This window comes from Cyphomyrmex costatus, unplaced genomic scaffold, assembly GCF_001594065.2.
Source record: "Cyphomyrmex costatus isolate MS0001 unplaced genomic scaffold, Ccosl1.0 scaffold685, whole genome shotgun sequence".
NCBI classification, from domain to species: Eukaryota; Metazoa; Arthropoda; class Insecta; order Hymenoptera; family Formicidae; genus Cyphomyrmex; species Cyphomyrmex costatus.
The window spans coordinates 1492884-1520327 of NW_017280250.1; the positions used below are offsets into that span (position 1 = coordinate 1492884).

General features: G+C 32.5%; 4 protein-coding genes and 1 non-coding gene across 5 annotated transcripts; 3 read left to right on the top strand and 2 right to left on the bottom strand.

Annotated features, from left to right (window-relative positions):
* The first annotated feature begins 1123 nt into the window (after positions 1 to 1123).
* On the top strand, positions 1124 to 2908 carry DENR (density-regulated protein). Its single transcript, XM_018547769.1, has 6 exons — positions 1124 to 1178; positions 1248 to 1441; positions 2124 to 2208; positions 2278 to 2460; positions 2555 to 2694; positions 2781 to 2908. Exons 2-6 carry the CDS (start codon positions 1340 to 1342, stop codon positions 2823 to 2825), a joined length of 555 nt encoding a protein of 184 aa, XP_018403271.1. The 5' UTR covers positions 1124 to 1178; positions 1248 to 1339; the 3' UTR covers positions 2826 to 2908.
* crcp (CGRP receptor component) lies at positions 2880 to 3985 on the bottom strand. The gene is made up of 3 exons (XM_018547770.1): positions 3956 to 3985; positions 3601 to 3871; positions 2880 to 3060 (listed from the first exon to the last, which is right to left on the bottom strand). Exons 1-3 carry the CDS (start codon positions 3961 to 3963, stop codon positions 2953 to 2955), a joined length of 387 nt encoding a protein of 128 aa, XP_018403272.1. The 5' UTR covers positions 3964 to 3985; the 3' UTR covers positions 2880 to 2952.
* A 1741-nt stretch (positions 3986 to 5726) lies between these two features.
* Positions 5727 to 5798, bottom strand: TRNAW-CCA (transfer RNA tryptophan (anticodon CCA)). The gene has a single exon. It is a non-coding gene; the product is annotated as a tRNA-Trp (tRNA).
* A 1609-nt stretch (positions 5799 to 7407) lies between these two features.
* Positions 7408 to 15424, top strand: glu (structural maintenance of chromosomes 4-like protein gluon). Its single transcript, XM_018547727.1, has 8 exons — positions 7408 to 7587; positions 8676 to 8867; positions 9122 to 9298; positions 9735 to 10027; positions 10133 to 10412; positions 10538 to 11134; positions 11480 to 13872; positions 15254 to 15424. The coding sequence occupies exons 1-8, from the start codon at positions 7408 to 7410 to the stop codon at positions 15387 to 15389; spliced, it is 4248 nt and encodes a 1415-aa protein (XP_018403229.1). The 3' UTR covers positions 15390 to 15424.
* Positions 15425 to 16515: 1091 nt separating this feature from the next.
* LOC108780160 (putative inorganic phosphate cotransporter) lies at positions 16516 to 26291 on the top strand. The gene is made up of 7 exons (XM_018547771.1): positions 16516 to 16609; positions 21932 to 22065; positions 23700 to 24000; positions 24320 to 24576; positions 24780 to 24929; positions 25149 to 25517; positions 25813 to 26291. The coding sequence occupies exons 1-7, from the start codon at positions 16516 to 16518 to the stop codon at positions 25996 to 25998; spliced, it is 1491 nt and encodes a 496-aa protein (XP_018403273.1). The 3' UTR covers positions 25999 to 26291.
* The last annotated feature ends 1153 nt before the right edge of the window (positions 26292 to 27444 follow it).

The following is a 27444-nucleotide window of genomic DNA, read 5'->3' on the forward strand; positions in this document are numbered from 1 at the left end:
GATTAAATTAATCATAGTTTAGTCAATGTCTTTCTATCGATATTATTAGGGGCTGCGCAGAATAAAAGGAACAGGGAGTAGAGAACAGAGAATAATTTCAACTTATCAGAAATCATATACTATGAAATAAACAGTATGTATTCCATAGTACATGATTTCTGATAGGTCAAAATTCTTAGGGCAAATTTCACCAACGTCGGTTAAGCTAACCGACGGTTAAAGTGTCAACCGTGATTGGTTCATTCTGGTCAAAGACAAATGCGATTGGATAATTCCATTGGAATTAACCGTCGGTTAGCTTAACCGACGTTGGTGATAATTGGCCCTAAAAGAGCCTACAGATCAGAGCGGCGCAGCGGTGAAGCGGCGAGCGATAGCCAATGAAAGCCATGCTTTTACGCAAAATCATGGCTCTCATTGGCTATCGCTCGCCGCTTCACCGCTGCGCCGCTCTGGTCTGTAGGCTCCTTAAGTCGACTCATGCCTGGTTTATGCTTCAGGTCTTAATTCCAAGATCCTAAAATTCAACTAATAAAACTGCCAGTTCTAACCGAAATTTGAACTCTATTGGCTGAATTTTAGGATTAAGTCCTTAAGACCGAAGCATAAACCAGGCATCAGAGTCGACTTAAGACGACTTTGTACTATTAGGGTACATAAAGAATTTGATTGGTCTATTGCCTCATACATAAAGGTTGGATTATACTGGCCGTAATCTGTTAACTTATACTGTAATCTGTAAAAATTGACCAATTATAATCGATTATTCTCCTCTCATTCGACTGTGATTGGTCAATTTTTACAGATTACGGCATAAGTTAACAGTTTACGGCCAGTATAAATCAACCTTAAGAAAATAGGCCAATGAAATTCCTTATGCACATGCTTTATGCGTTATGCAAAAGTGTGTGCTGCGGCCTTATAGAGTTTTAAGCCTTAAGCCATAAGAAATGGACGAATCAATCGATTATTTTCCTCGAATTCGACTGTAATTGGTTAATTCTTTATGGCTTAAGGCTTAAAATACCTATTGAAGATCCGGGGCTACTGCTCATTGGCTACGTTCAGCAGACTCAACAGTTGAGTCCGCTGAACGCGCCCAAAGATCACTTTCTATTTTACTGATCATAGAAATCGATCTTCAAATTTTAACGTCCCTGACATTTCTAACCTATAAGGTGTGCGCTGTATAAGATATTTGTTAGCTGTATTTGTACATGTAAAAATAAAGACTGTTGCGTTTTCAGAAAGATCGTCGCGGTATAAGAAAAAATTTCTGAGACGATCCCTCTAATAGAGTTGCCCGACAAGACCGCGAGTGAGGTTAGACAGCGCAAAGATGTCAGCAGAAGAACAACCTGAATTTCGACTGGGACCGGATCCTAATGTCACTTATCCTATTCGCGTTCAATATTGCGGAAACTGTTCGCTACCTATCGAGGTAAATCATTACTTTTGATATTGATGTAAAAAAACTAGATAACAAAAATAGAGGAATCGTAATTGTCAATTGAAATTTATAACTACTTTATTTAAAAAAAATTAATGTTTTAATTTTAATATGAATTTCACAAAAACGTGGTTAGATTCAAAACAATAATTTCGTAAAATGAGCATACAACCACACATAAGTTCTTATTCAAATAATATTTGTTTGATTATGACAATGATATGAATAAATTATTTGTTTTATAATGATTTATCACGAATAAGAACTTGTGTGTGGTTGTATGCTCATTTTATGAAATTATTGTTTTAATTTTAATTAATTTTTTATCCCTTTTAACGTGATACAGAAAAAAAGGCTTGGCAGTCAAAAAAATATTTAGGAGACACGTTGATATTGAAATCATTCTGTTTCTGTTCGATATTAATGAGAGACAAAAATAATAAATGTTTCTAATTATAAATTTCTTCATCCCTTTTAGCGGAACATAAAAAAGGATTGACAGTTAAAGAGATTTTAAGAAACACGTGACATGAAAATTATTTTGTTTCTTTTTATAAGTAGTAAAAGATAAAAATAGAATGACTCTTGTGTCAATATATACACCCATATCTTTTATGAGAAAGCTCCTAGAAGTTTGAATCTAGTAAAATCTAATAAACTTTTTTATTTGCAGTACTGCGAGTATTATCCGGAGTATGACAAATGTAAGCAATGGCTAGAAAGGAATTTGCCTACTGAATTTGAGAAGATAAAATTAGGTAATTATGAAGAGACTTGAACATCAAAGCAAACAATTTGAGATTCTAATTAGGAGAATATTTAATCAGCTACAGAGGATGGCTCTACCGAAGTCAGCACAGGAGAGGATGAGAAGAAGCGGCAGAAGCGAGGTGGTAAAGGTATGCTGAAAACCAAGAAGAAAGAGGATATACCACGATTAATAACCATCTCTAGAGCACCCAGAGGAAAGAAGAAATCTGTTACAGTTGTAACTGGCCTTAGCACTTTCGGTAATAGAGCAAATTGATAATCTAAAGTTTAAATTCTAAATGAATTATGAAATAAATAAAAGTTCTATAATTTTGAAAAATTTATTTTTTGCAGATATTGACTTGAAGGTAGCAGCAAAATTTTTTGGCAGTAAGTTTGCTTGTGGATCCAGTGTGACTGGAGATGATGAAATTGTCATACAGGGAGACGTCAAAGATGATTTATTTGAGGTGATACCTGAAAAATGGCCACAAGTAAGTTATGAGGGAAAAAACAAGGTAGAAAATAAGCATATCAAATGCTTAGTTTTTAATGGAAAATCCTACTTTTTTTTTTTCAGATTGATGAGGACTCCATAGATGATCTTGGGGATCAAAAGAGATAATAAGGCTATCCACCATTACACACGCACAATAATTTAATTATACACTATTTCCAGTCATGTTTATTATATAAATAAAATGTACATACACAAAATATATTTCAATAAGTTATTTTTTTAAGGTCTAAGATTAGGTTTCTTGTTCTGTGTCTTCCTCATCTCCTCGCACATTCGCGACGATTTGAAGCACAGTTTCCACCCCTTCCTCTGTTAGTCGGTCCTCGCTCTCTTCTACCATCTGTACGTTATAATTATTTCAGAATGAATCTATTGTTGATTGAAATGTTAAAAGATTTGGATCTCTTCGCTTCTTAATTAAGTAAAACAGTATTATCCAAGATAGAATAAATAAGTTCGTGTAAATGCAACAAAGCATAATTAGTATCAAAGCCTATAACAAGCAATAACAGTTAATTTATAAAATAAAATTTACTTTAATTACATAAATACACTAATTAAATTTTAAGTGTGACTGTTCTTAAGGAGATGTAAAATTGTTATTATGTATAATCATCGATGAAGAGTTTATAAGTCAAAACTGTACTCATATAATTAAAGTAAATTTTATTTTGTAAATCAACTGCTATTGCTCGTTATAAGCCTTGATACCAATTACATTGAGTACTATTCAAGATTTGTAATTCTGAAAACTGGCTTAATATATTGTATAGAATGTATTATTTTCTTAATTAATATTTTTTTTCTATCTCTATTAAGAAAGAGCTTAAAATTACAAAGACAATATTGAATTAGAATATTTGTAAGCAAGAAATCATACCAATTGAATCTCGAGAGGTGTAGTAGGACAGAGATTGAGAAGAGTGAGCTTCTCGGCCTTACTTAATTTGATAGGTTCTATTGCTTCCAGAAACTGTCGAATTTTCTCTGGATTCTGCTTCTTGCACGGTGTGTCCTCTAGATACTTAATTGTTTGATAACTGATGGTCGCGAGCTGATTCATTTTCTGCTTCTTGTAAGAACACTTCGTATTTTGCAAAATATCCAGAACCTCGTAATTACTCAATAGAGTGTTCCACTTTCCTTTTATGCTGAAAAACCAGTAATAATGAGGTATAAAAATAGTTGCGAGAAGAAACGATATTTAATCAAGTTAAAATCTGATGACAACTTACACTTTCATGGTTATTTTCTTAAATTGAGGGAAGTTTTCTAATTGTAAGATATACTTCTTCTTCTTCAATAGTGGCAAGATTCTAATCCAGCTAGCAATCCAACAGGAAAACAAGCATCGTGGACCGCTGCTTTAATGCGTGGTTTACAATGGCAGTAGTAATAGTGAAGGATTATGAAGGAAGATCTTCCTGGAGGAGACTGTAAGAGTAAGAAATTGACCAATCACGGTCAATTATTCTTCTAACATTCGACTGTGATTGGTCAATTTCATACTTCTACAGTCTCATCCACTACTACTACTGTCTGTAGACCACGCAGAAGATGCCTTTTCATGTTGACGCTTGACGCCCATTTTCAGTGTCAAAACAGATCACGTAATAAAAATGGATGAATAGCAAGCGTCAATTTCAATCAAGTAACCTAATAGGTGCATCCAGAAGCACGACCGCTCATTGAGCTCTCAGTAAGCTCTTGTACCTGTTTGGTTTATATTTTTAGATCTAATAGAATATGCCAATCAGATAAAAAAGCTTATTGAGCGCTCAGTGAGCTCTTGTACCTGTTTGGTTTATATTTTTAGACTTAATGGAATATGCCAATTAGATAAAAAAAGCTCATTGAGCGCTTAGTAAGCGGTCGTGCTTCTGGATGCACTTATTGGGCGCGTTCAGCGGACTCAACAGTTGAGTGAGCGCTCGCTGTTTATGGTGTATTCTTTTAGATCATCCAATCAGAATTTTAGATCTAGAAGAATACACCAATAACAGCGAGCGCTTACTCAACTATTGAGTCCACTAAATGTGCCTAATATGAAATGGTATCTTTATTCGCAGCTGAGCTTTTCAAATCTTTTCTCTCTTTCTTTCTAACGTCAAATTGTATATCCATGATCATAAATCTATGTTTTAAAACGAGATAAATATATATATTCGGTTATCAGAGAAAAAAAAAAGTGAAGATTTTGTGTTTAGAAAGTCCAAACCACGCGAATAGGCTTTATATCGAAAAGTAAAAAATATGACAAGGAATATACCTCGAGAAATTTGCGTTTGCATATGAGAGTGTGCTTGATATTTCCATAAAAATTATTTATTTTCTCCTTTTTCTTTTTTTATCTTTTCTTTTCCTTTTATATGTGATATGTATTGTTAGATGGAATTAATTTCACATTTGATTTCTTGGTTGTGGGGGAATTCACTGTTTTTAAACATTTCTTGATCCTTTTTTATTTATATTATTGCTTTATCTCGAAAGAAGGCTAAAAAAAAATGAGCTGAAACATGTAAGCATATTTATTATAAAATAAAGAAGTTTTGTTAGTGCCCTTTTCTCTACAAGTTCATATTTGATTTATACAGGAGTTTTTGTTATTCAAAATTATTATATGTCATAAAAATTATATTGCATGTGTTTATAACAATTCCCGGATAGCATATGATGTTCTGAGAGAGAATATTTTGAGAATATTCTGAAAATGTCACAAGACATATTGTCAGAATGTTCCTATTTCCACTCAGATTTCTTTTGTTTGACTGCGTTAGAAAACAATACTCAATTATCCAATACTTCGGAGTATCATTTTATCTTCGTTTAGCATTTAGTGAACAACAAAGATAAAATGATACTCGAACACTCGGATAATATTTTTGAATACAGCCCTTGAGAGCAATAGTTAAAACATCTTCAAAATATTCTCAGAATAATGATAATTCTCATGTGCAATCTGGGAAGTATACAAAAACTAAAGGAAAAAATAAAAATTGATCCTCTTGACCCCGACGTGATTTGAACACGCAACCTTCTGATCTGGAGTCAGACGCGCTACCGTTGCGCCACGGAGTCATGTAGTAGTGACACTCGAATTGCGCTCACTTCAGGCCACTGAACTCGGTAATGTAGCCCAATGTGGCCCAATGTAGCCCAGCCAAAATGCTCACTGCGCGTGTGCAGATATTTTCTCCGCTTTCCCTTAATTCTCATCCTCTTTCTTTCTTTTTTCATCCGAATGGATCTTTCATTTTTCCCTTTCTCTGTTTTTCCGTAAAACGTCAAGCGCGTGCTTATCTTCGAGCGAAGTGAAGAGATGGAAGAAAAAGTTTTATAGCGTTTTCTCTTGGCTGCACCATAGTGTAGGATGATTGCACCAGTTTATCTTTTTTCCTTTTCCCTTCTCCTGGAGAGAAAAGGAAGAAAGGTGAACTAGTGCAAAAGTTCAGCAATAAAGAACAGACTTATACTGTCTGAGCGTTGCACTGGTGCAGCCAAGAGAAAATTCCAGAGTCGCACGGCGGACCGTGGGATATGAGTGAATCCGTTTTGCCGCCATTTTGCTTGTTTGACTCGTGTAGCTTGCATCAGAAAAGACGATTTTGCGGACGATCTTGCGACTCGCGAGAGAATTCAAAGACACGCGATTTCGCGACGACCTGGAGTCTCAAGTGCATTGTACGAGTTGGGTGAATTTCGCGTACGATCGAACATTGTCGCGCCAGCTCGAGTTCAATTGTTCGAACAATTCCGTTGGTCGAGCGAGATTTTGAATTCAGGACGCTTCTTCGGACGGAGTTGGCACTTCGGCGTGATGCGATGGCGAGTGCTGGAAACATGGGAACCTGGTAGTAACCTCAATCTGTTGTTTACCTGGCTCGCGGAATTCGTGCGACGCGGAAACTACGAGCACAGTGAGAGTGAGAGACGTAAATGACGTGATCGGAGTGATTTTTGATAAGGTGCAATAAGGTGAGGTTAGAAGTGTTCTATAATTCGTTCTATAATTCCGTCTAACGCCTTCGGCTAACCTCGCGCGGGAAAGCTCGGTCCGTGAGAATAGATGGTGAGATAATTACAGGTAAAAAAGTAAAACACATTTCTTCAAGATAAGAAAATAAATAATTTATTCGGCGGAAACTATGTGAATTAATTCACATTTACTTTTACCTGTAATTATTTCACCATCTATTCTCGTCATAATTTATCAAAGCAATTAATATTATTGCATGCTAGAGGTATGTCTGTGTTTTCTATGTATTTATAATTCTATTTCCCTTTGGGGCGACCAAGGACGCCAGTTTCATGAATGGATTAGATACTGTACTGGAACTAACTGGAACTTTAGAATGCGCGCATGCGCGAGTGGGAGCTACATCTGGCATCACGCCGCGGATGAGCTCGTTTCAATTGTTTTGTTCGTTATTTTGCACTTTTCGACGACTAGGGCTCTTATAACGCGCGTTATTGCGACGTGACGACGCCGTAGACCGGTCGAGCAACGCCATTTTCGCGGGCATTGCATCACCCGTTCGTTTTCATATTTTTGTACGGTTTGCTTTAAAGACGTGATCTGGCCGTATCAACCTCCTATTTCATTGCTTGTAGGCGGGAGCCATTATTTAAGGAAGAAGAAGAAGAGTTTTGTTTGTGTGTGCTACTGGTTGCGCCAGGCCGCCGACCGATGGCGCTATCATCGAGTGATGCAGACGAGTTGGAATTGGAAATCGAATCACTGATTCCACCGCCTTTGGAAAACTTTAACGAGAGTGATGGGACTGGGTCCAGGCTCATGATCATCAAGATCGTCAATGAAAACTTCAAGAGCTACGCTGGTGTGCATGTGATCGGTCCCTTTCAAAAGGTAAACATACTGGTGGTGTATGTATTTGATTCTTTTGCCTGATTTCATAAATATAATTGTTCATAGATAATGTTTTAAGACGCTAATCCAGCCTTTTGATTAGTTCGTGATACCTGAAGACAAAACTTAAGATGGTCTTGAATATTAGAACTGACTATTGCTGTTTTCCAAATTTATTTTCAGTACTGAAAATTTATAGTTTACATCACATGTATTATGGATATTCAGTGCTGACAAATTTTTGGAACATAGCTTATGAATGTCAATCTAAGACTTTAATCTGGTTTACTATTCATTAGATATTTAAATTTAAGTATTAATTATCTTTTTTTCTAATTTAAGGAGCTATGCAGAATAAAAGGAACAGAGAACAGAGAATAAGAATTTCAACCTATCAGAAATCATGTACTATGGAATACACACTGTTTATTCCATAGTATATGATTTCTGATAGGTTAAAATTCTTATTCTCTGTTTCCTGTTCCTTTTATTCTGCGTAGCCCCTTAGAATTAGAGAAAGATAAGTATAGTAAATTAAACTAAGATTACATTAATTTATAGAACTTGACCTTAATAATGAATTCCATTATCTGCATTGTATTAAATTAATGCATATTACGAAGTGTTTTATATAAAGTATCTAAATGCAGTGACTCAATAACTTTGACAATTAAATATGTATATATATTGTTAAATGACGCACACACACACACACACACACACAATATTATTGAATATTTAATCATTTAAAATATTTATGTTATGCAGTAGGTATGAATTATCTCTGTATCCAAGTCCATTATCAGAATACCAGCATTTTATTACACTGTAGTTTACTTCATTATATTTTTACATTTAATTTTGTTAATTTTATATACAGCAGCTTTTAGTATGCACTAATTTAATATAATACAAGTAGAATTTAGTAGCTATAAGTGTTATCAGAGCAGTTTACCAAAGTTAAATTAGTATATACTTTCGGAATTTGAAGTTAAATATGCATATGTTTGATGTTTAAGATAAGTGAGGAAGTTCTTGTGCATTTTAGTGCAAGGATAAATAACAGACTTATGTTTTTTTTCCTTTAGAGCTTTTCGGCGATAGTGGGTCCTAATGGCAGTGGCAAGAGCAATGTGATAGACTCTATGTTGTTTGTGTTTGGTTATCGTGCTAGCAAAATTAGATCAAAGAAGATTTCTGTCTTGATACACAATTCCAATCAGCATCCAAACGTGAACAGCTGCACCGTTTCTGTACATTTCCAAAGAATTATTGATAAGGTAATAATATCTGGAGACATGGTAGTGTCTCGGTCAATGATACAGTTTAGGATACGTTTCTTTTTTATACTCACATGCTGTAAGCATTGTTTTATCCTTGTTGTCTATCAATTATTAAACAAAGACAAATGATGCTTACATGCATCATGAGCATAAAAGCGAACGCATTCTTAATGTATAAGTAGAAGTGTGATGATTCAATTTCTGTTAATAATTAATAAGAATACTAAATTTTTAATCAAATTAATTTTAAGCCTGGTGAAGATTATGATGTTGTTCCGGATAGTGAATTTGTTATATCTAGAACAGCGTTCAAGGATAATTCATCACATTATGAGCTTAATAAGAAGAAAGTACAATTTAAAGAGATTGCTAAGCTCTTGAGGTATCATGGAGTTGATTTGGATCACAATCGTTTTTTGATATTACAGGTACAACCATAGAATGTTTTATTATTAGTAGAATCTAGAAATAGATTTAATTCTAAATGATTTAAAAAAATTATATAAATGTATGTAACCGATTTGATCTTATTTTTATATCATTTTTAAAATAATTTGTGTTATATATCAAACTTTTGTTATATAAATCAAACTTTATATAGAGTTAATTTTACTCTGAATTAATCTTTTTATATACATTTGTTGACTATTTCTTAAACACATTTAATATTTTTAATTTTTCTAATGTTCTTTTTTTGAAAGAATATCAAAATATTTACAAAAACTTAGTTTATTTTAAGAGTTAAAACATATTAAATTATATATTAAAAATTAATCTAATATATATTAAATACATTCAAAATCATTACAATATATATTAATTACATTAAATTGATAAAAAGCTACATGAGAATTATTTTTTTAGGGTGAAGTAGAACAAATTGCACTAATGAAACCAAAAGCTCAAAATGAAAACGATACGGGAATGTTAGAATTTCTTGAAGATATTATTGGCACATCTCGTTACAAAGAACCTTTGGAGAAATTATTGAATAAGATTGAAGAGCTAACAGAACGTAAATTAGAGAAGCTACATCGTCTCAGAGTCGTGCAAAAGGAGAAAGAGGCCTTGGAAGAACCTATGCAAGAGGCGGTAAAATACTTAAAGATGGAAAATTCAATAATCAGTTTGCAGCATCAAATTTATCATTGCAAAAGGTGAATTGACTATAAAAATAGTTTTATTATTTGACTTAAATCTGAAGATATTTGGAGCATTATAGCAGCCCAGCTAACTATTGAAAATTACGAACTTTCTATCAGATCCGAGGCAATGAAGAAGATTGTTGAGTGCGAAGCGACGTACGATAGTATTACTAAGGAATATACTACATTAACAGACGAGATGATCAGCGTTGACAAACAGAAGGAAGAAAAGATCAAGATTATCAAGGGAAAGAGTAAGAAGTGGGACGCTTTGCAACGGCATAAGGACGAAGCCACGGCGAAGTTTGACGAAATACGTAAGCAGGATGAATCGCTGCATGCCGAACTGGTAGAGGCAAATAAGCGGCGGAAAGCTAATATAGCATCCACTAAAACGGTAATTCTTCACTTTATTATCTTAACAAAAAATATTGAATTTACATATTATAAATATTATACTTTATTATACACGTTTTTGTTTGTATCAAATTATATACTTGGCAATTTATGTAATGATGACAGGAGAAAAGTAAGCTGGAGGAACTTCTGAAGGTACCAGAGAAAAACACTAAGGATATAAAGGAATGCGAGTATTTGATCGAGACACAGATGGCCAACAAAGAAAAGGATGAAACTGCGTTGGCAACTTTGATGTCGAATCTACGGGAAAAGACAGAACCGTTACTAAATGAGAGATCCAAGTTAGAGAAACAGCTGATATCTCTTAGGAAAGACGTGGATCAAGCAAAAGCCGCATACGATATCGCGCAATCTGAATTGGAACTTTATATATCGGTGGAGAAAGTCGAGAAAGAAAAATTAGAAAATCTTCGAGAGTCTTTGGAAAGAACTGCGAGTACTCTTAAAGAGCGACAAAAGCAGTTGGCATTATTTGAGACGAAAATCCCAGCAACCGAGCGCAGTTTGAAACAGGCTCAGAGCGAACTAAATGAAGCAAAGGCACTCGAAATCGAAAAAACCACTCAGCTGCAAAAAATGCGAATTACTCTTGAGGAGCAGCGTTCTGCCATGCACGCCAGCAGGTCACGAAATCATGTCTTAGACTCATTGATGAAAGAAAAACGTGAGGGACGAATACCTGGAATATTTGGGAGACTGGTGAGTGTGAGATTTTCCGAGATAAAACATACGAAATAAAACATTGCATTAGTTATTAGCCCTGATAAATATTCGTAGATTGAATGGACTCGAATCTAGTCGGATATTTTTTCAATTACGTTGTGAAAAATTGTCTTTTGTTAAATGTTTTTCACAACTTCATATATTTTTAAATCACACAGTCTTATTCTTTGAATTTTGGTTTTCGATAAAATGAAAAAAAAAAAGTTTAATTGTGTTAATTGTGAACAAAGATACATTAATTTGAAACACTGAATCTGCAAATACCTTTTCTTTTTTTTTTTGCTTAAAATAATTTTTGTAAGAATTTGTTTTTGTGTACAGGGCGATTTGGGTGCTATTGACGTCAAATATGATGTCGCTGTGTCGACGGCATGCGGTCCACTGGACGATATTATTGTGGATACAGTAACCACTGCACAGGCATGTGTCACCTTTCTGCGACAACATAATATAGGACGCGCTACATTTATAGCTTTGGAAAAACAGCAACGATTCCAGACCAAGATAAATCAGAGAATTCAAACACCAGAGAACGTACCTCGACTGTTTGATCTGATTAAAGTGGAAGATGAGCGAGTGCTGCCAGCGTTCTATTATGGTCTACAAGACACTTTGGTAACGCAGGATTTGGATCAGGCAACACGCATCGCTTATGGTAGGATGCGGTTTCGCGTGGTAACATTAAAAGGCGAACTGATCGAGCTATCGGGTACGATGAGTGGTGGTGGTCGTACTGTATTCCGAGGTCGGATGGGTCAGAAGGTGGTGAGAAATGAGCCGTCGAACGCAGATATTGAAAAATTACAATCACAGCTAGATATCGTGTTTGAAGAGTGCAATAAGTTGAGAGCGAAGCAAAAACCTTTGGAAGAACAAATTCACGTGTTGACATCTGGTTTAAGGGATATGAAAGTTGATAGGCAAAAATTTAATATTGAAGTACAGGCGCTGAGTGAGCAGGAGCCATCATTACGAGTGCAACTGAATGCGCAGGAAAAAACTGCCGCCAACGCTGTAGCAGATCCAAAGAAAGTTATGCAACTGCAGAAAGCTGTGGAAGCAACGAAATTGCATTTAGACAAAGTCGAAAAGAATTCCGCTTCGATAGAAAAAGAGGTGGGATGTATTAACAAGAAAATAGATGATATCTCTGGTAGTCGGGTGCGGGATCAGCAGGCGAAAATTGCGCAGCTGACCAAATCGATTGATAAAACCAAGGCAGAGATATATCGTTTGCAGGTGGCTATTAAGACTGCTGAGAGAAACGTCAAAAAAACTGAAAAACATATAGAAACGCTGGAAAGCGATGTACATACCTGCGAACAGAGGCTAAGGGACATTCAGAAAGAAAAATCCGAACTCGAGGAACATGCTAAAGTAATTCTGGATGAATTGAAGGAACTCAATGAGGCGCTGGTAGAGCGGGACGACGCTACATCATCTTTGAAAGATGAGCTGAATGAATTACAGGCGCGCGAGGACAAAATGAAGGCGACGAAGATTGATGTGGAACAGAAATTATATGAAAACAAAAAATCGTTAAAAGAGTTACAACAAATGATCCCCGTGTATAACCGAGACATAAAGAATTTGAAACTACGTCAGATTCCCCATGAAGCTTTAGAACCGTTTAAGGATTTAACTGAGGAGGATATCAATCAATTGGACATGAAGATGTTGCTGCAGAATTTGCAGAGGATGAAGAAAAAACTACCCGAGCAGATACCTAACATGCAAATCATCGCGGACTATGAAGAGAAAGATGCGCTGTACATGAGTCGTGCCGCTGATCTGGAAGAGACGACATCGGCACGTAACAAGATGCGTGACATCTACGAAACTGCTCGGCGACGCAGGATTCAGGAATTTCTGCACGGTTTTAGCTTGATCACTACAAAATTGAAGGAGATGTACCAAATGATTACGCTTGGTGGCGATGCGGAACTGGAACTGGTGGATTCGTTAGATCCGTTGAGCGAGGGTATTGTATTCAGTGTGCGTCCGCCCAAGAAGTCATGGAAGAGCATCGATAAACTCAGTGGCGGTGAGAAGACTCTAAGTTCGTTAGCGCTGGTTTTCGCTCTCCATCATTACAAACCCACACCTGTATACTTCATGGACGAGATCGATGCGGCGCTTGACTTCAAGAACGTCTCCATTGTTGGTAACTACATCAAAGAACGCACGAAGAATGCACAGTTTATCGTCATTTCATTACGTTCAAATATGTTCGAATTGGCCGACTCTTTGGTGGGCATCTACAAGACATTTAATTGCTCTAAAACTGTGACTCTTCAACTGTCCCGTTACTACGAAAATAATGGTATCATGCCGCCTACACAGCTTACCTCTAAGACTTACTCGTCCCAGGCTTCGCAGAAATCACGATTGCCTTTGTCGCAACACACTCAGTCGAATTCGCGCAAGGAAAACACCACGCCCGCGAAGGATAATAATGCGAAAGAAACATTATCGAACGGAAAAGAGATGTCGCCTGCGAAGAACAGTAATGTGAAAAAGACGTCATTGAACGGGAAAGAAACATCGCTCGCGAAGAACAATAATACGAAAAAAGCGTTATTAACTAAGAAAAAAACATCCTCCGCGAAAAACAATAACGCGAATGAAATACCATCAGATGTGGAAGTAAACACAACAAAAAATAATGCAAATGAAACACCGAATGGAAAGCGGAAGAAAGTTGATCCATTAGGGTAAGTACTGAAGTCATTATTTCTTAAGATTCCAGAGACTTAAGGTTCCTTTTATTGTAATTACATTACGCGAATAGTGAAAAATGATCTAATTTTCTAATTATAAGAAATATAAATTTGTTTTTTGCATGTTATATGATAAATATATTGGAAGTTATTTTTTATTAAGTAAATTATTGATGAATGATTACATTTTGGAAAAAAGCAATATATTTTGTACTGCAAAGTATAAAGAAACGACGGTCTAAATCGAGCGGTAATAAGATTTTTATATAAAATAAATTTATAGTTTATAATGTTAGTACAACATAAAATAAAAATAAAAATATATAAAGAATATAAAAAAATAATATTATAATATTGAACGTTTCGGAACTCACGGGTCTTTCTTTAGCGATTCTTGAAGATGTTACGAAGTCATAGAGATGAATAATCTTACGGTCTAAGAAACATGGTGTCATTACAGGTTATTGTAACATTTGCGCTCAACAGAATCAGACGAATATGTAAAGATGCTCCTGTTTTCACACATTTTATTATACAATTTCCATATTCACATAAAAACAGGAGAATCAATTTCTTCGAAACAATTGTACTGCACCATGTCGCTTAGACCATAAGATTATTTATTTCTATAACTTTATAACATCTTCAAGAATCGCTGAAGAAGGATCCGTGAGTTCCAAAATGTGTTTGATATTATATTATATTTTTTTTATATTCTTTACATATATATTTTATTTTATTTTTATTTTATGTTATACTAACATTGTAAACTATAAATTTATTTTATAAAAATCTTATTACCGTTCGATTTAGACCGTCATTTCTTTATACTTTGCACTGCAAAAAATGAACGAAATCTAAATATCTTGTACTGTTTAACAATAAATTGATTGAGTTAGCGAATGAAAAATATGTTTTTTTAAAAGAGATTAGATATGAGTTATCTTAAGCACTCATCACGTGAAATAATTTTTTTTATCGATTCCTTGCTTTAATTAAGACTACATAATTGTATTTTATATTTATTGTTAATGCAGAACGTATCGTAACTTGTCGAAGTTGTAGCAAAATATTTAAAAAATTTAAAGATGTTGAATAAAAAAAGACTTCTGTGTTGTATTTAATACAATAATTTAAAAAATATATATCTTAGACACGCTAAAATCCACACGCCATTGAGAAGACACTTGCTTAGACAATAAAAATAATATGATAAAATATAAGTATAATAAAATATAATGATATAATAAAATGTATTAAAATATAATAAAATATATTAAAATTTTGTGTAGTAGCAAAAGAGTCGAAGCGATTTTATTATCTATTATTGTAAATTTCACATTGAAATTCATTATTGCATCGTTAATTGTTGTAGTCTTCCGAAATTGACGATATGCCTAACACCAGTGTCAACGCCAACCCGGCAGTCTCCCAGGCTCGCGAAGAAAAACATGGAAAGGACAGAGAACGACAACAAGGAACCGGCTAGAAAAAAGCAAAAGTCGAAGTAACGTGGCACTTCCAGAATCAGTATGAAATGATACGAGGCTTGAAGCTGACAAATAGTATAAATATCTATTATAAATAAATATTTTATTTTTGCATAGTAAATTACATATTTTATTTTTGCATAGTAAATTACAGAATACGACTTTTTTTGCGTCCTTATAGCCCTTTAACATTGATTAAGGATGTAAAGTAATGTATTATAACTATGTAGAAAGTTATCATAAGGTTATTATAACAAGTAATAAATTAATAGTCGATATAATTTTATTTTTAAATTTAGTGTTACACATGTGTGTGAATTCTCAGTTCTGTCGAATGATTCAAGATTTTTGTTTAGAATATTGAGAATACTTGTGTAGCAAAATAAGATACATGATCTACTTCTTTTATCTTTTTTTCTTACATTACATTTACTTTTTTTTTATTGTTAACAATCAAATATGTGTATGTATTTCATTTTGAATATAAATGAGCAATTTAATTCAGTTAAGAGAAGTGGATCTATCGTAAGTGCAAAATGCAATATTTTTATATGTTTGTACAAGTCACCAGAAATTATATTAAATTGCTATTGAAACAAGAATTGAAATGCTTGATGTCTAATTTTACTCTCGGATAGTCCTAATACATCCTTATTTACTCATACTTATTCCTCATAATTAGGGAATTTATTTTCAATTGGAAAGATTATTTGACGAATTTGTCTTTTCAGACATTTGGATGTTCACTCGAAGTGATTGCGATTATGCTAATATTACAGATGAACGAGCAGTGCATTCAAAAATCCGGAAAAAGTAATTCAAGACTGACGTTCGCCTCGCCGCGAAACAATTTTTTTCAGATATGTTTTGTATTTTACTAAACAAATATTTCTTCCTTACTCTGCTGAACAAATATTTCTTCCGAAAAGAATTTAAGTCGCGATTTTAGACAGTATTTCCGTGTGAAGGGGGGGATAAAGAAATCGGGTAAATCACCTGTTAAACTGCAACGACGTTGACGGCGCCGATGATAATGGAGAGAGGGAACGGAAACGAGACCGTAAAGGAAGGGGCATGCCCGTATAAATATCGCTACGGCGGGTGAGATAAGGATTTTAACGGAGTGCGAGGAGACGCGACGTGCGAAATGACGGCCATCAGAAAGGATGACAACGCCGATGACGTCGAGAAAACGTCGCAGAAGATGCCCACCGCGGTGTCTCCGACCCTACAACAGAGCTGTAAGAAAATCGTCAGTGACTGTGGATAATACTTGAATTTAATATTCGAATAAGGATTTAACAGACGACTGAAAGGATGCGATTGCAATCTGTGAAGTTTATTCGAAGATCAGATTTCTTATAGCGTATCTAATTGGAAGCACTAGTGCACACTGGTGCGTATTAAAGCCGTTATACACTGATTTAATTTGAGTGTAAAAGTGAAAAACAAATATTTGAAATTATAAAATACATTTTACAATACTTAACAACACAATAAAGTATTGAATATTTCACGGTTAAGCCGATTTATTACAAACATATCTTTGGTCAATTTATGTATGACGGCTTTAATGTGCACTAGTGCGCATTGAAAGCATACAGTTGACTTCGCTATTAGGGTTTCCAAGTAGCAAGCTGGCTATTTAAATAACATTTTTACGATAACGACACTTATCATAATTGTACTCGATAAACAAATTTTTGAAAAAAACTACACGTGTTAGCTATGAGGTATCATAAAAGATGTTTATTTTTTATGAGATGTATTTCTGTAACATGTACTTTTATTTTTCTATAAATGTGTTTAAAGTGGAATAGAAATGTGTTTGGTCAACACATAAATATTGTTCAATTAATGAAATGCTTGGAACAGATAAAAATTTATAATTTTTAGATATAAATTTAGAATTAGATTGCGAATTACAAACTTACAGGAAAAGGCTCAAAAATGGTCCTCACTGATTTCAATGAAACTTGACAGGATTATAGAGTACGTTTCCCTGTGAATATAAATATATTTGGACATGACTGTCCCCGAAATATTAAATTTCAATATTAAAAGTAGCGGCTTCATTAAAATTTATTTGAACGTTTATACTCGTTTATATACTCAAGTTTAGACTATTTGTAGCGTAGTGGATATAGTAGTAATACCTCTTAACTTATAAACTTGAATTTAAACCTCATTAGCATTTAATTCTGTTCTATTATATAATAAGTTTTATATAATAGAAATAATTGATAGATAAAAATTATTGCGTTCGTTACAGATTACTATCGTTACAAATTTTAACGTTTAAGTTTTGACAGAAAGCAAATAAAACATAAATTTTTAAAGCATAATTTTTTAACTTGAATATAAAGTCTAATGATTTGCGCTATTAAATTTAATATTGAAATATTTCAGAAATGGTTTACATCTAAATAGAAATATAGTTTTTATTAAAAATTCATTTAAAATCTTATGAAATATCACATGTTTCTCGCGCGTAGGAGAACATTTGTAGCTTCAATCAAATTAAAGCCATTGAATTTAAGTAGGTGATTTATTTGGCGCAATTTATTATTTGTTTGTTTATTTTTTTTACGTTGTAATGAGATAAGTTTGCAAATGGGACTTAAGGCAAAGGTATCTAGTGTATCCTAGTGTAGTTGTGTGGAATGCACACGTTAAATTAATCCTATCATCGAGTCAGTCGCGATCGATGATCTTTAGACGATCGTAATTGTTGGTATCGGATTAGTCATTGTAAAGACACACTGAAATAAAAACACGCGTAAAAATACCTCTACATTTTTTTTTAACAAAAATTATTTACAAAAGTGCATTAAGAAGCAGTGAAAGTAAAATATAATAATGGATCGCAAGTTATTTATGACCTAACTAATGTAGAGTGATATTACGAAAATGTAGAATTTTATTAGCATGCAAAACGATCTCAATACATATCGGTTGAATAATATCACAAATTTATCTTTTTTTTTTATTACAATTGTATAATTTTGTTTAGAATGCACATACTACAACAAAACTCGCATACTTCTTGATCGTTCATACACATTATAGTATACAATTGCGTTGTTAAACTTCACAAGATCACCTTGAAGATAAAGCACAGTGAAATATACTCGATTTTAAGTTTAAAAAAGACAGCATTTAGCAAAAATACAGTTTAAGAAAATATGTGCATAAAAGTATTTCAACATTTCCATAATTTTAATCGTAATTTGACTCTATACTTCGCCCTTTTATTTGATTAAAATTATTTTTTTAAACGATAAAAAATTCGCAGAGAAAAGGTAGTTTTTAAAATAAAAGTACTTGTCATTTGTTATATAGTATCTTCCCTGAACTATTTATTATATCACTAAAAACGATTATAAAAAATATAGAAAGGTCGAAACAGTAAAGTAACAAAAATGTAAAAGTAAATTAGTAATAACACACACACACCCGCACGCACACACAAAATATTGGTAATAATTAAAAGTGATCAGAAACGTTAATAACAACAGTGCTGTCTAAAAATTTATGAAGAATATTTAATAAAGCGAAGACACACGTATAAAATTCTTCAAAATATAATATTTTAAATCTTTCAATTGACTCAATTATGCTGCCATTTGAGTCTTAATTTTGTAATTATCCACAAAAGATGTTGAAAGTGTTTTTCTAGCACGTATTCGATAATTCTCTTGTTTATCGTTTGGTTATTTTATCTCGGATTATCGGGTGTGCAAGTTGTAAGTTCGCTTCGTTTCGACTGCAATAAAAAGCGATCGTCACCGCGTTATCGACACTTAGAGTGAGCTGCCGTCTATAACTTGGGATCGATGATCCAGAAGTACAAACCGTGCGCGATGATAGACGGATCACGAGTCCATTTTGCTATACATTATTTTTCTCGCATTAATGAATAATTACGTTGTACAAAAATTTTTTTTTATTTTATTATTTAGAATATATAATATTATCTCGATATCTGTGTATCTTCATAAATCTTGTTATACGTATCAAAACTTATTTTTGTACCCTATTGTCCCTGCTATGTCTTATCGGATCTGATTCGCTATATCGATTTTATCATCCAATTTTGATGAGAAATATATCGTTCGAACTTGGCACATTTTTTTCACTTATGTTTTAATACTTATTATTATCGCATTCTACTTGTTTCTAAGGAATGCAATGCTTACATCGATAATATATTTTTCCCTGTTGTTAAATCGGTGAACTCAATGTAAAATTGTCATAAAGCTTCTCGTTTTCATATCATTGTATTATCGAATATTTTACTTGATAGAATTAGCTGTATATATATCATATATAGCTAATTTAAATAAATGTATATATATATATATATATATATATATAACACAGAATAATTAAAAATATAATCTTAAAATTATTTATATCTTTATAATATTAATGAAATGTATATCAGTCTGATGATAAGTTTCAAGGTAATTTCTCTAACAAGCAAATAATGTTTTTTTTAAATCAAAATTTGGAATTGTTTTTTTGCAAAGAATCTTATTTTACTAAACCGTATTTTACAAAAAACTGAAGAAACAGCATACACGTTATCCACGTGTTTTTCTTCTCTCGAGTCATTATCTCGCTGTATGTTAATTAGATATCATCGGCACATACCTATGTAATTATACGTATCCTATACAATTACGTGATGATTAGTAATGATTTTGTAACGGAAAATTAATATGGAATTTTAATCACTATTCAAGCTATTCATGTCTATAAGTGAAACCAGAAAATTAAATCGATTTATAAAACAAAGAATTCTTGTACAAAACCGTTGATTAAAGAATAAATTTTAATTAGAATTGATATCTTATGTTGTATGTTAAATAAATGATTTTGATGCAAATCGATGATCATTTTAAATTAAATATATAAACAGTTATATAAACTTGTTATCGCAAAATATTTTTTGTTCTTTTGACTGAACTTGTATGTATATGAACTCTTTATCTATATTTTCTCTTTTTTTTTCTCCAATGTAAAGAGAAAAAGGGGAAAAGGTCTTTCTAGCAAACTATACATATATTTGTACTTAAACTAAAAATATATTTTAAGTTTGAGACGAAAGTAAAATAGAAAATTTTAGTTCAATGCAGCGATAAAAAATAAGTCAATTTTCAGTTAGGCTGCATTCAGAAATATTCAGATGCACCAAAGTATATCATTTTATTTTAATTTAACGTTCATTAAACAACAAAGATAAAATGATATTATCATATAAATTCCCGCATTTGTTGTAACGACAGTTTATCCGTTTTATTTCTCTCTTTACGTTGAAAAAAAAAGAGAAAAGATAAACGATACCATAAATTCAGTTAAAAAAAACAAGTCTATTGACCTATGGAAGTACGACCATGGTTTAATTCGTTTTTCTAATGCCGCGTGGTGCAAGCGAAACTCGCTTTCGAGATTTGTAGGCAGGTACTAACACCTACGGATTTATGTTAATCGAATTTGTCACTCGTTATCATAAATGGGATTAATTATGAGATTATATATAGCTATTATAGTTGCAGTAACTATGTATAATTCAATTACATATCAGTAACTGCAATATACTCGCTGTAATAACACTTAATTTATCATTATATCGGTATAAGTCGGTGTAAGTCGTGACAAAAATTTTAAATTTTTTTAAATGGCAAAAATTATTTTTATTTTTTACCGAATGAGGAAATATTATTCATTACTATTATTATTATGTTTAATATTTCATGTTATTAAATATTATCACCTTTTACTTTATATCAATAGTTATACTATTTCAATTAACATTTTCATTTTATTATAAGCAGCTTTTTTTACAACTGACTAAGGCCACATAGTTTTACTCCACTTGTTATTTATATTCGAATATCTTTTGTTGTTTGCTCAACTTGTTTACTTAATTATCGCTAGTACTTGAGATTAATCTTGATTCAAGATTAATTTTAATATTGTACTATGATGACAATCATTTCTAATCCGACTTAAGCTTGGATGTTGAGCAAAAATGATATTCGCTTTTTTGATTGATTAGGTAATCGATATCTAATTCGGATCGTTTGCTTTATGCGCAAGTGTCCTATCCAATTATCGTGGCAAAATAAGTATTAAATTAATAATAAGAAAATTAATAAAGGACTCTTTATATAAACAACAAACGAAATGAGCAAAGGACGTTGTAAGAGTCATACAAAATAAATTTTTAAAATCGAGAGCCGAAACGTTAAGTAGTATATGGAATTTTGTAATCATTTTTATTTTTGTTTTATTAATGTATAATTCAGAATTATGTAAGATGATATTTTATTATATATGACAGTTATGTTTTATCTATCGTTTTTAAAAATTTATTTTGTATGACTCTTACAACGTCCTTTGCTCATTTCGTTTCTTATTAAATTGTCTTACCATATTGTCTATTTTAACGTAATACATTTTATTATTGGAAGATAAAAAAAGTTTTGTAAATAAATATTAATCAATTTGCTATTAAATCATATTGATCGGAATAAGAGAATGAAATTCTTTCGCAGGTATGTTCGGGATCAGACACCTTCAAGTATTGCTGCTTTTCCTAGCTATGACCATCGGGTACACTCTCAGGGTTGGAATGTCAGTTGCCGTGGTCCCGATGGCGAATTCGAGTACTGCAAATCCAAATATCGAGGTAAAATTATGTAATTATGTCTTTTTATCTTGGTTTAAAACTGAACACTGATGCTGATCAAACAATTTAAAATACTCGAGATTACGTCTTAGCAATTGTCAAAGAAGTGTACTGAACACGCTACATTATATAACAACTCGATGAACTCATTGTTGCTTGGGAAAACCTATGTATACAAAACATCTGCACAATTGCTCTCTTGTGTAAGTCTTTATATTTATAGTCTCTCATTATAATTTAATGATATAAATCTCATGTGCGATTTTACATTTCTGTTTAACAAAATTGTTAAGTCTGACCAATTATTTGAAAAATTCTAATCTCTTTTTATAACACATATCTCACACCTACAATTATTGAAATACCATTTATATTTTTTAAAGATATTTAGATTTGTAACGATACTAAATTTTACGTTCAAAACATCGAACTTTGCAGTTGATTTAACGTAGATCTCGTAGACTTTTAAATTGGGTTGCATCCAGTTGAAAAAGATATTTGAAGTTATTGAATTATTAAATTTGTCCGATCGAGCGTAACTGCTTACGTCGATAGATCGGTTTTTACCGGTCATAGAATGTCCCGTAAATTTGCGCTGTCACCGAGCTGGAATCTGTGTCGGAGGAAGGAAATTTTCCTCAACAGTGTCCGCGAAATCGAGGGAGTAAAGGGTATTGGGTCAGACTGAATGTGATGAAATACTGTTCCTCTTCGCGCGCGAGATTGATCGCGGTAACTAGATGAATCTAGTTACAGGGGCTTTCCGCGATTCTTTATGTTGACCAGCTGTAGAATACGAAGCCGATATAATCATTCTTACGTGATTTCTTGCGTATAAATGTACGGATCTCGAGTGTAGATAACAATTACTGTTGTCTTTTCAAGGTCACTAATAATAAGAATCGATAATAATTGATTGTCAGATTCTAATCGCCAATATTGTCTCTTCAGATTGTTGATAAACTTGGCGGATTTATCTTATATCATTTTTAAATTCTTGTTTGTGCTGAAAGATCAAGAACAAGAGATCGGGATATAATCTGTGCAATTCGTACATAAGTAATGATAAAATTTAGGGAGATGATCTAAAGCTGAAAAATTTTAATGGCTATAAATTTTATTGTATATGGCGCATTTCCACGTGTCAGGAATCCACCAAAAAATAAACCGTTTGGGATTTTTTAAATGGTTATGAAAACACGTCAGTGCACATATCGTATAAGATCTAAGGAAAAAAAATGAATACATAAAATTTCGTATGCTTTATTTTTGACCCTCAAACTTATACAATATACGCATTAACATTTTTCATGGGCGTTTAAAAAATCTTAAACAGTTTATTATTTTTAGGTGAATCCTTGACATGTAGATTGCACCATATATAATGTATAATTATATATAATATGTATATATACACGCATATGATTACGTCAAGTAAAGTAAAATAATATCATAAAATAATTAATACTTTTTGTTGCGAGCAAAAATTATATAATACAGAAGTTATACAATAGTTGGTTTAATAATGATTATGATATACTTAGCTCTTTTATTAAATAATATCCTACTACATTTTCATTATATACTGAGGTTTAAAAATCATTAAAAAATTATATTAATAATTATGTTGGCAGGATTATGGTTGGAGTAAACAAGAGAAAGATTTGGTGCTCAGCTCATTTTTCTGGGGCTATGTGGTTACACAAGTGCCGAGTGGGTATTTTGCCAATATCTGGAGTGGTCAGAAGATCCTCTGCATCGGAATGTTTCTCTGTGGAATTTTCAAAATTATTACGCCGGTCGTCGCTCATTATGGAGGTCTATCGGCTGTCTTGGTTTGCAGGGTAGGCATGGGTCTTGCTCAGGCTTGTCTGTTACCTTGCATTCAAACCCTTCTCGCCAAGTGGGCACCACCCGCTGAAAGAGCACGATTGGGTGAGAATAGACTCAGAATCTGCGTCCGGTATATTCCAATCGTATCAGGAAACAACTAGTTCGCAAGTTATTTTATGAACAAATAATTAAATACATGATATAAATTATACAATAGAATTATTAAACGCCAATTAAATTGCTCGAAAGTACAGAAATATTATTAAAAATTTTTCAAAAGATTATTGATAAACGTAGAGTAGAGCGGAAACTTCATGCGAAAAATAAATTTTATATTTCTATCGTACAATAACTAATTGCTTTGCTATAATTAATACTGTGGATATATCTTTGCAATTAAATTAATCTATTTTATCCTCAGGAACATTCGCTTATGCGGGTGGTCAGTTCGGCACAGTGATCGCTATGCCGATTGCTGGACTTCTCTCCGAATCGAGTGTTGGTTGGCCCAGTATCTTTTATATATTCGGTTCATTATCAATTATTTGGAGCGTAGTATACTATTATTTAGGAGCAGACGCACCGTCCAACCATCGTAGTATTTCTCAAGAAGAGAGAATATTCATAGAAGAAAGTTTGAAAACAACTGAATCGAAAAACAATGATGAAGTCCAGGAGGTAAAAATTCATTATAAGACTCAACTAATAACTATGTAAAAAAGATTTTTTTTAATTTAGAATTTAAACTTTTTTTATATTACGTTATAACAACTACTAGTGGAAAATATATTTTGTTAATTTATTTAACAACTCATTAAGATTATATATGCAATAAAAGTAATATAATATATTTACATTTAGGATGATTTTGTACCTTTTAGAAGATGAAAACACCGTGGAAGGCGATGTTTACCTCGGTGCCTATGTGGGCTCTCATAATAGTTCACTGCGGACAAAATTGGGGGTATTGGACTTTATTGACAGAAATACCAAGTTACATGACAGGCGTGTTCAATTTTAAAGTTCAGTCGGTAAGTAATAAAGCAACAAAATAAAGAAAAAAGATAAGGAATATTTTTTCCTATATTAGTTTCACAAATTTTTCAAAATTTATTCATCAACTTCATTATTTTAATAGCTTATAATTTAATGTTCTCATAATTTATTCGAAATTATTTCTGTTTTAATCACAATTACATATATGATAATATTTTATCTAAATTAATTAAAGTATACTTTTCCTTTAATAGGGCGGTATATTTGCCGCTTTGCCATACTTGGCAATGTGGATTCTGAGCTTTCCTATGAGCTGGTTATCTGATTATGCGTTGGAGAAGAATGTGTCTAGGGCTGTAGTCAGAAAGATCACCAACACAGTAGCCCATTGGGGTCCGGCTATAGCCCTGGCATGTATGAGTCTCGCACCCACTGATACCTGGGCCATTGTCGTCCTCGTCATTGCAGTAGGTTTAAACGCTGGATCGTTATGCGGCTTCCAAATTAATCATATTGATCTTAGTCCAAACTTCGCTGGGACCATGATGTCTGTCACCAATTGTTGCGCCACTGTTATATCTATTATCGCGCCGTTGATAAGTGGTGTGATTGTGACTGACGAGGTAATCGTTTATTTTTTCCCGCTTGTTAAATATCAACAAATAGCAACCTAGTTTATTTATTTCTAAGAATTCTCTCTTTAATTATAGGCTTGTTCTTTTTGCCTGCACTGTCTGAATTGTGCACGAAATAAACGATAGGATATCTGTTTCACTTCAACTTATTGCACTCTGTGCACCAGTTCAGTAAAAAGAACAGACCTTTTGTCTCATCTAAACGTACTTTTTCATCCTTAATAAACTTAAGAAATTACTTTAAGAATGATGAGTTTCTATCGAGAGCTTACTCGCTTTTCAGAGCAGCGCGTTTCAGTGGAACATTGTATTCTACGTCTCAGCAGTAATCTACTTCGCGGGTAACTTAGTATTTGTGATATTTGGTAAGGGCGAAGTGCAATGGTGGAACGACCCAGAGGCACGACGACCAAAACAAAAAGCAGACGAAGAGAACGAGACGCGGAGACTTGAAATTTACTTAATCTAGTTAACTTTTGATACGTTCTTGAAATTTTTATAACTTGCCATAGGACTAATATGTGACTTAAAACCAGTTTGTAAGTCTGAAATCGGTAGATATACTATAAATTTAATATTAAACTCTTCTTAAAACTTTTCTTGAAATCGAAATTACGATCAACTAAGAAGTCATTATTTATTATCGTCACTGACGAACAGCTGTACATATCATTGCTCCGCCATGAAGTGTAATGTGATTTTTTTCAACTCTGTGTTACTCACATGGACTTATTATTCTATACGTCTGTAGTTACTGTTCACTGCCCATTTTTTTCACTTATCATTGTAGTTATTAATCTGATAATAAGGTTTAGACCTGTAAAATAAATTTTTACTCACGTTTTTCATAAAAACGAATTTTTTATTTTTATTTAAAATATTCTATAAGATTGCCTCAAACACGTTAAGAAGTAGTAAAAGAATCAAGTCCTGTAAAAAAAACTTTTCAAAATAGAATAAATTATTTATTCTATTATATATATTTTTGCATTTTATATTTTTTATTTTAATCTATCGTTTTTTATCGGTAGAATAAAAAGTTTCAAAATTATTATAAAAACTAATTATTTATTTTAAAATGTCTGAAATTGTCAAAATTGATTATGAAAAAATTATTTCAAAATAAATGTTTAGAAATTTGTTGCGAAAAAATATATCATAAAGTTTAAGTATATGTAAAAATGTGATTGTAAATATTTATTAAGATAAACAAAGTGACTAAAAATTTAATACAAATGTAAGTTTGTGTTAATAACTTGTAAAAATAGTTGTTATAATAATCATTGTAATATTTGTTAGATATTTGCAAAGACAGATTTTGATTCTGTATTTAATATTATAAATGAATGTATTGAGTTAGAATAAAAGTTTATAGCGATACAAACTTTAAAATTTAAGCAACTGTAACTTCGTTAAAAATGAACAAAATTTAAATTTAAATAATCGGTTTTAAAGTTCAAATTTGAGCTTTTTTGTGAAGTTAGTAACTTTGAGTCTATAATATATACTTTAGGTTTATCATGTGACCAAAAGAATCGCGGAAAATTTCGACTTCCTAATGTAAAAGCTTAAAATATTCCCTATAAAATTATTTTTTTTTATAATGTTCGTAAGATTTTTTGTTATTGAGTTATTTGGATTAAATAAAAAGAATTTTTTTTACTTCGACTGGTCATAATACTGTTAAAAATCATTATATCGCTATTGAAAAAAGCTGAATTCTTAAAGTTGAAAATGTGCTATGTTGAATGGTATAAAGCTAATTTAAAAATGTAACATGACACAAATGAACTAGCACTACGAATTATTATTCCGGGATAACATTCAAAACAATGTACAGAACACTGTAGATGAAAAAAATTTATTAAATTTTCTGTTTTAATATTATAAAATTCCTATTCTTCCTATATCTCTT

Excerpts from the sequence above, each read along its gene's own strand:
- DENR (XM_018547769.1), top strand. The coding sequence starts at position 1,340 with ATGTCAGCAGAAGAACAACCTGAATTTCGACTGGGACCGGATCCTAAT. Across the intron at positions 1,442-2,123 it reads ACTGTTCGCTACCTATCGAG|TACTGCGAGTATTATCCGGA; the intron begins GTAAATCATTAC and ends TTTTATTTGCAG. Across the intron at positions 2,209-2,277 it reads ATTTGAGAAGATAAAATTAG|CTACAGAGGATGGCTCTACC; the intron begins GTAATTATGAAG and ends ATATTTAATCAG.
- crcp (XM_018547770.1), bottom strand. Across the intron at positions 3,061-3,600 it reads CACCTCTCGAGATTCAATTG|ATGGTAGAAGAGAGCGAGGA; the intron begins GTATGATTTCTT and ends TATAACGTACAG.
- glu (XM_018547727.1), top strand. The coding sequence starts at position 7,408 with ATGGCGCTATCATCGAGTGATGCAGACGAGTTGGAATTGGAAATCGAA. Across the intron at positions 10,413-10,537 it reads ATATAGCATCCACTAAAACG|GAGAAAAGTAAGCTGGAGGA; the intron begins GTAATTCTTCAC and ends TAATGATGACAG. Across the intron at positions 11,135-11,479 it reads CTGGAATATTTGGGAGACTG|GGCGATTTGGGTGCTATTGA; the intron begins GTGAGTGTGAGA and ends TTTTGTGTACAG.
- LOC108780160 (XM_018547771.1), top strand. The coding sequence starts at position 16,516 with ATGACGGCCATCAGAAAGGATGACAACGCCGATGACGTCGAGAAAACG. Across the intron at positions 24,577-24,779 it reads ACAATGATGAAGTCCAGGAG|AAGATGAAAACACCGTGGAA; the intron begins GTAAAAATTCAT and ends TGTACCTTTTAG. Across the intron at positions 24,930-25,148 it reads TCAATTTTAAAGTTCAGTCG|GGCGGTATATTTGCCGCTTT; the intron begins GTAAGTAATAAA and ends TTCCTTTAATAG.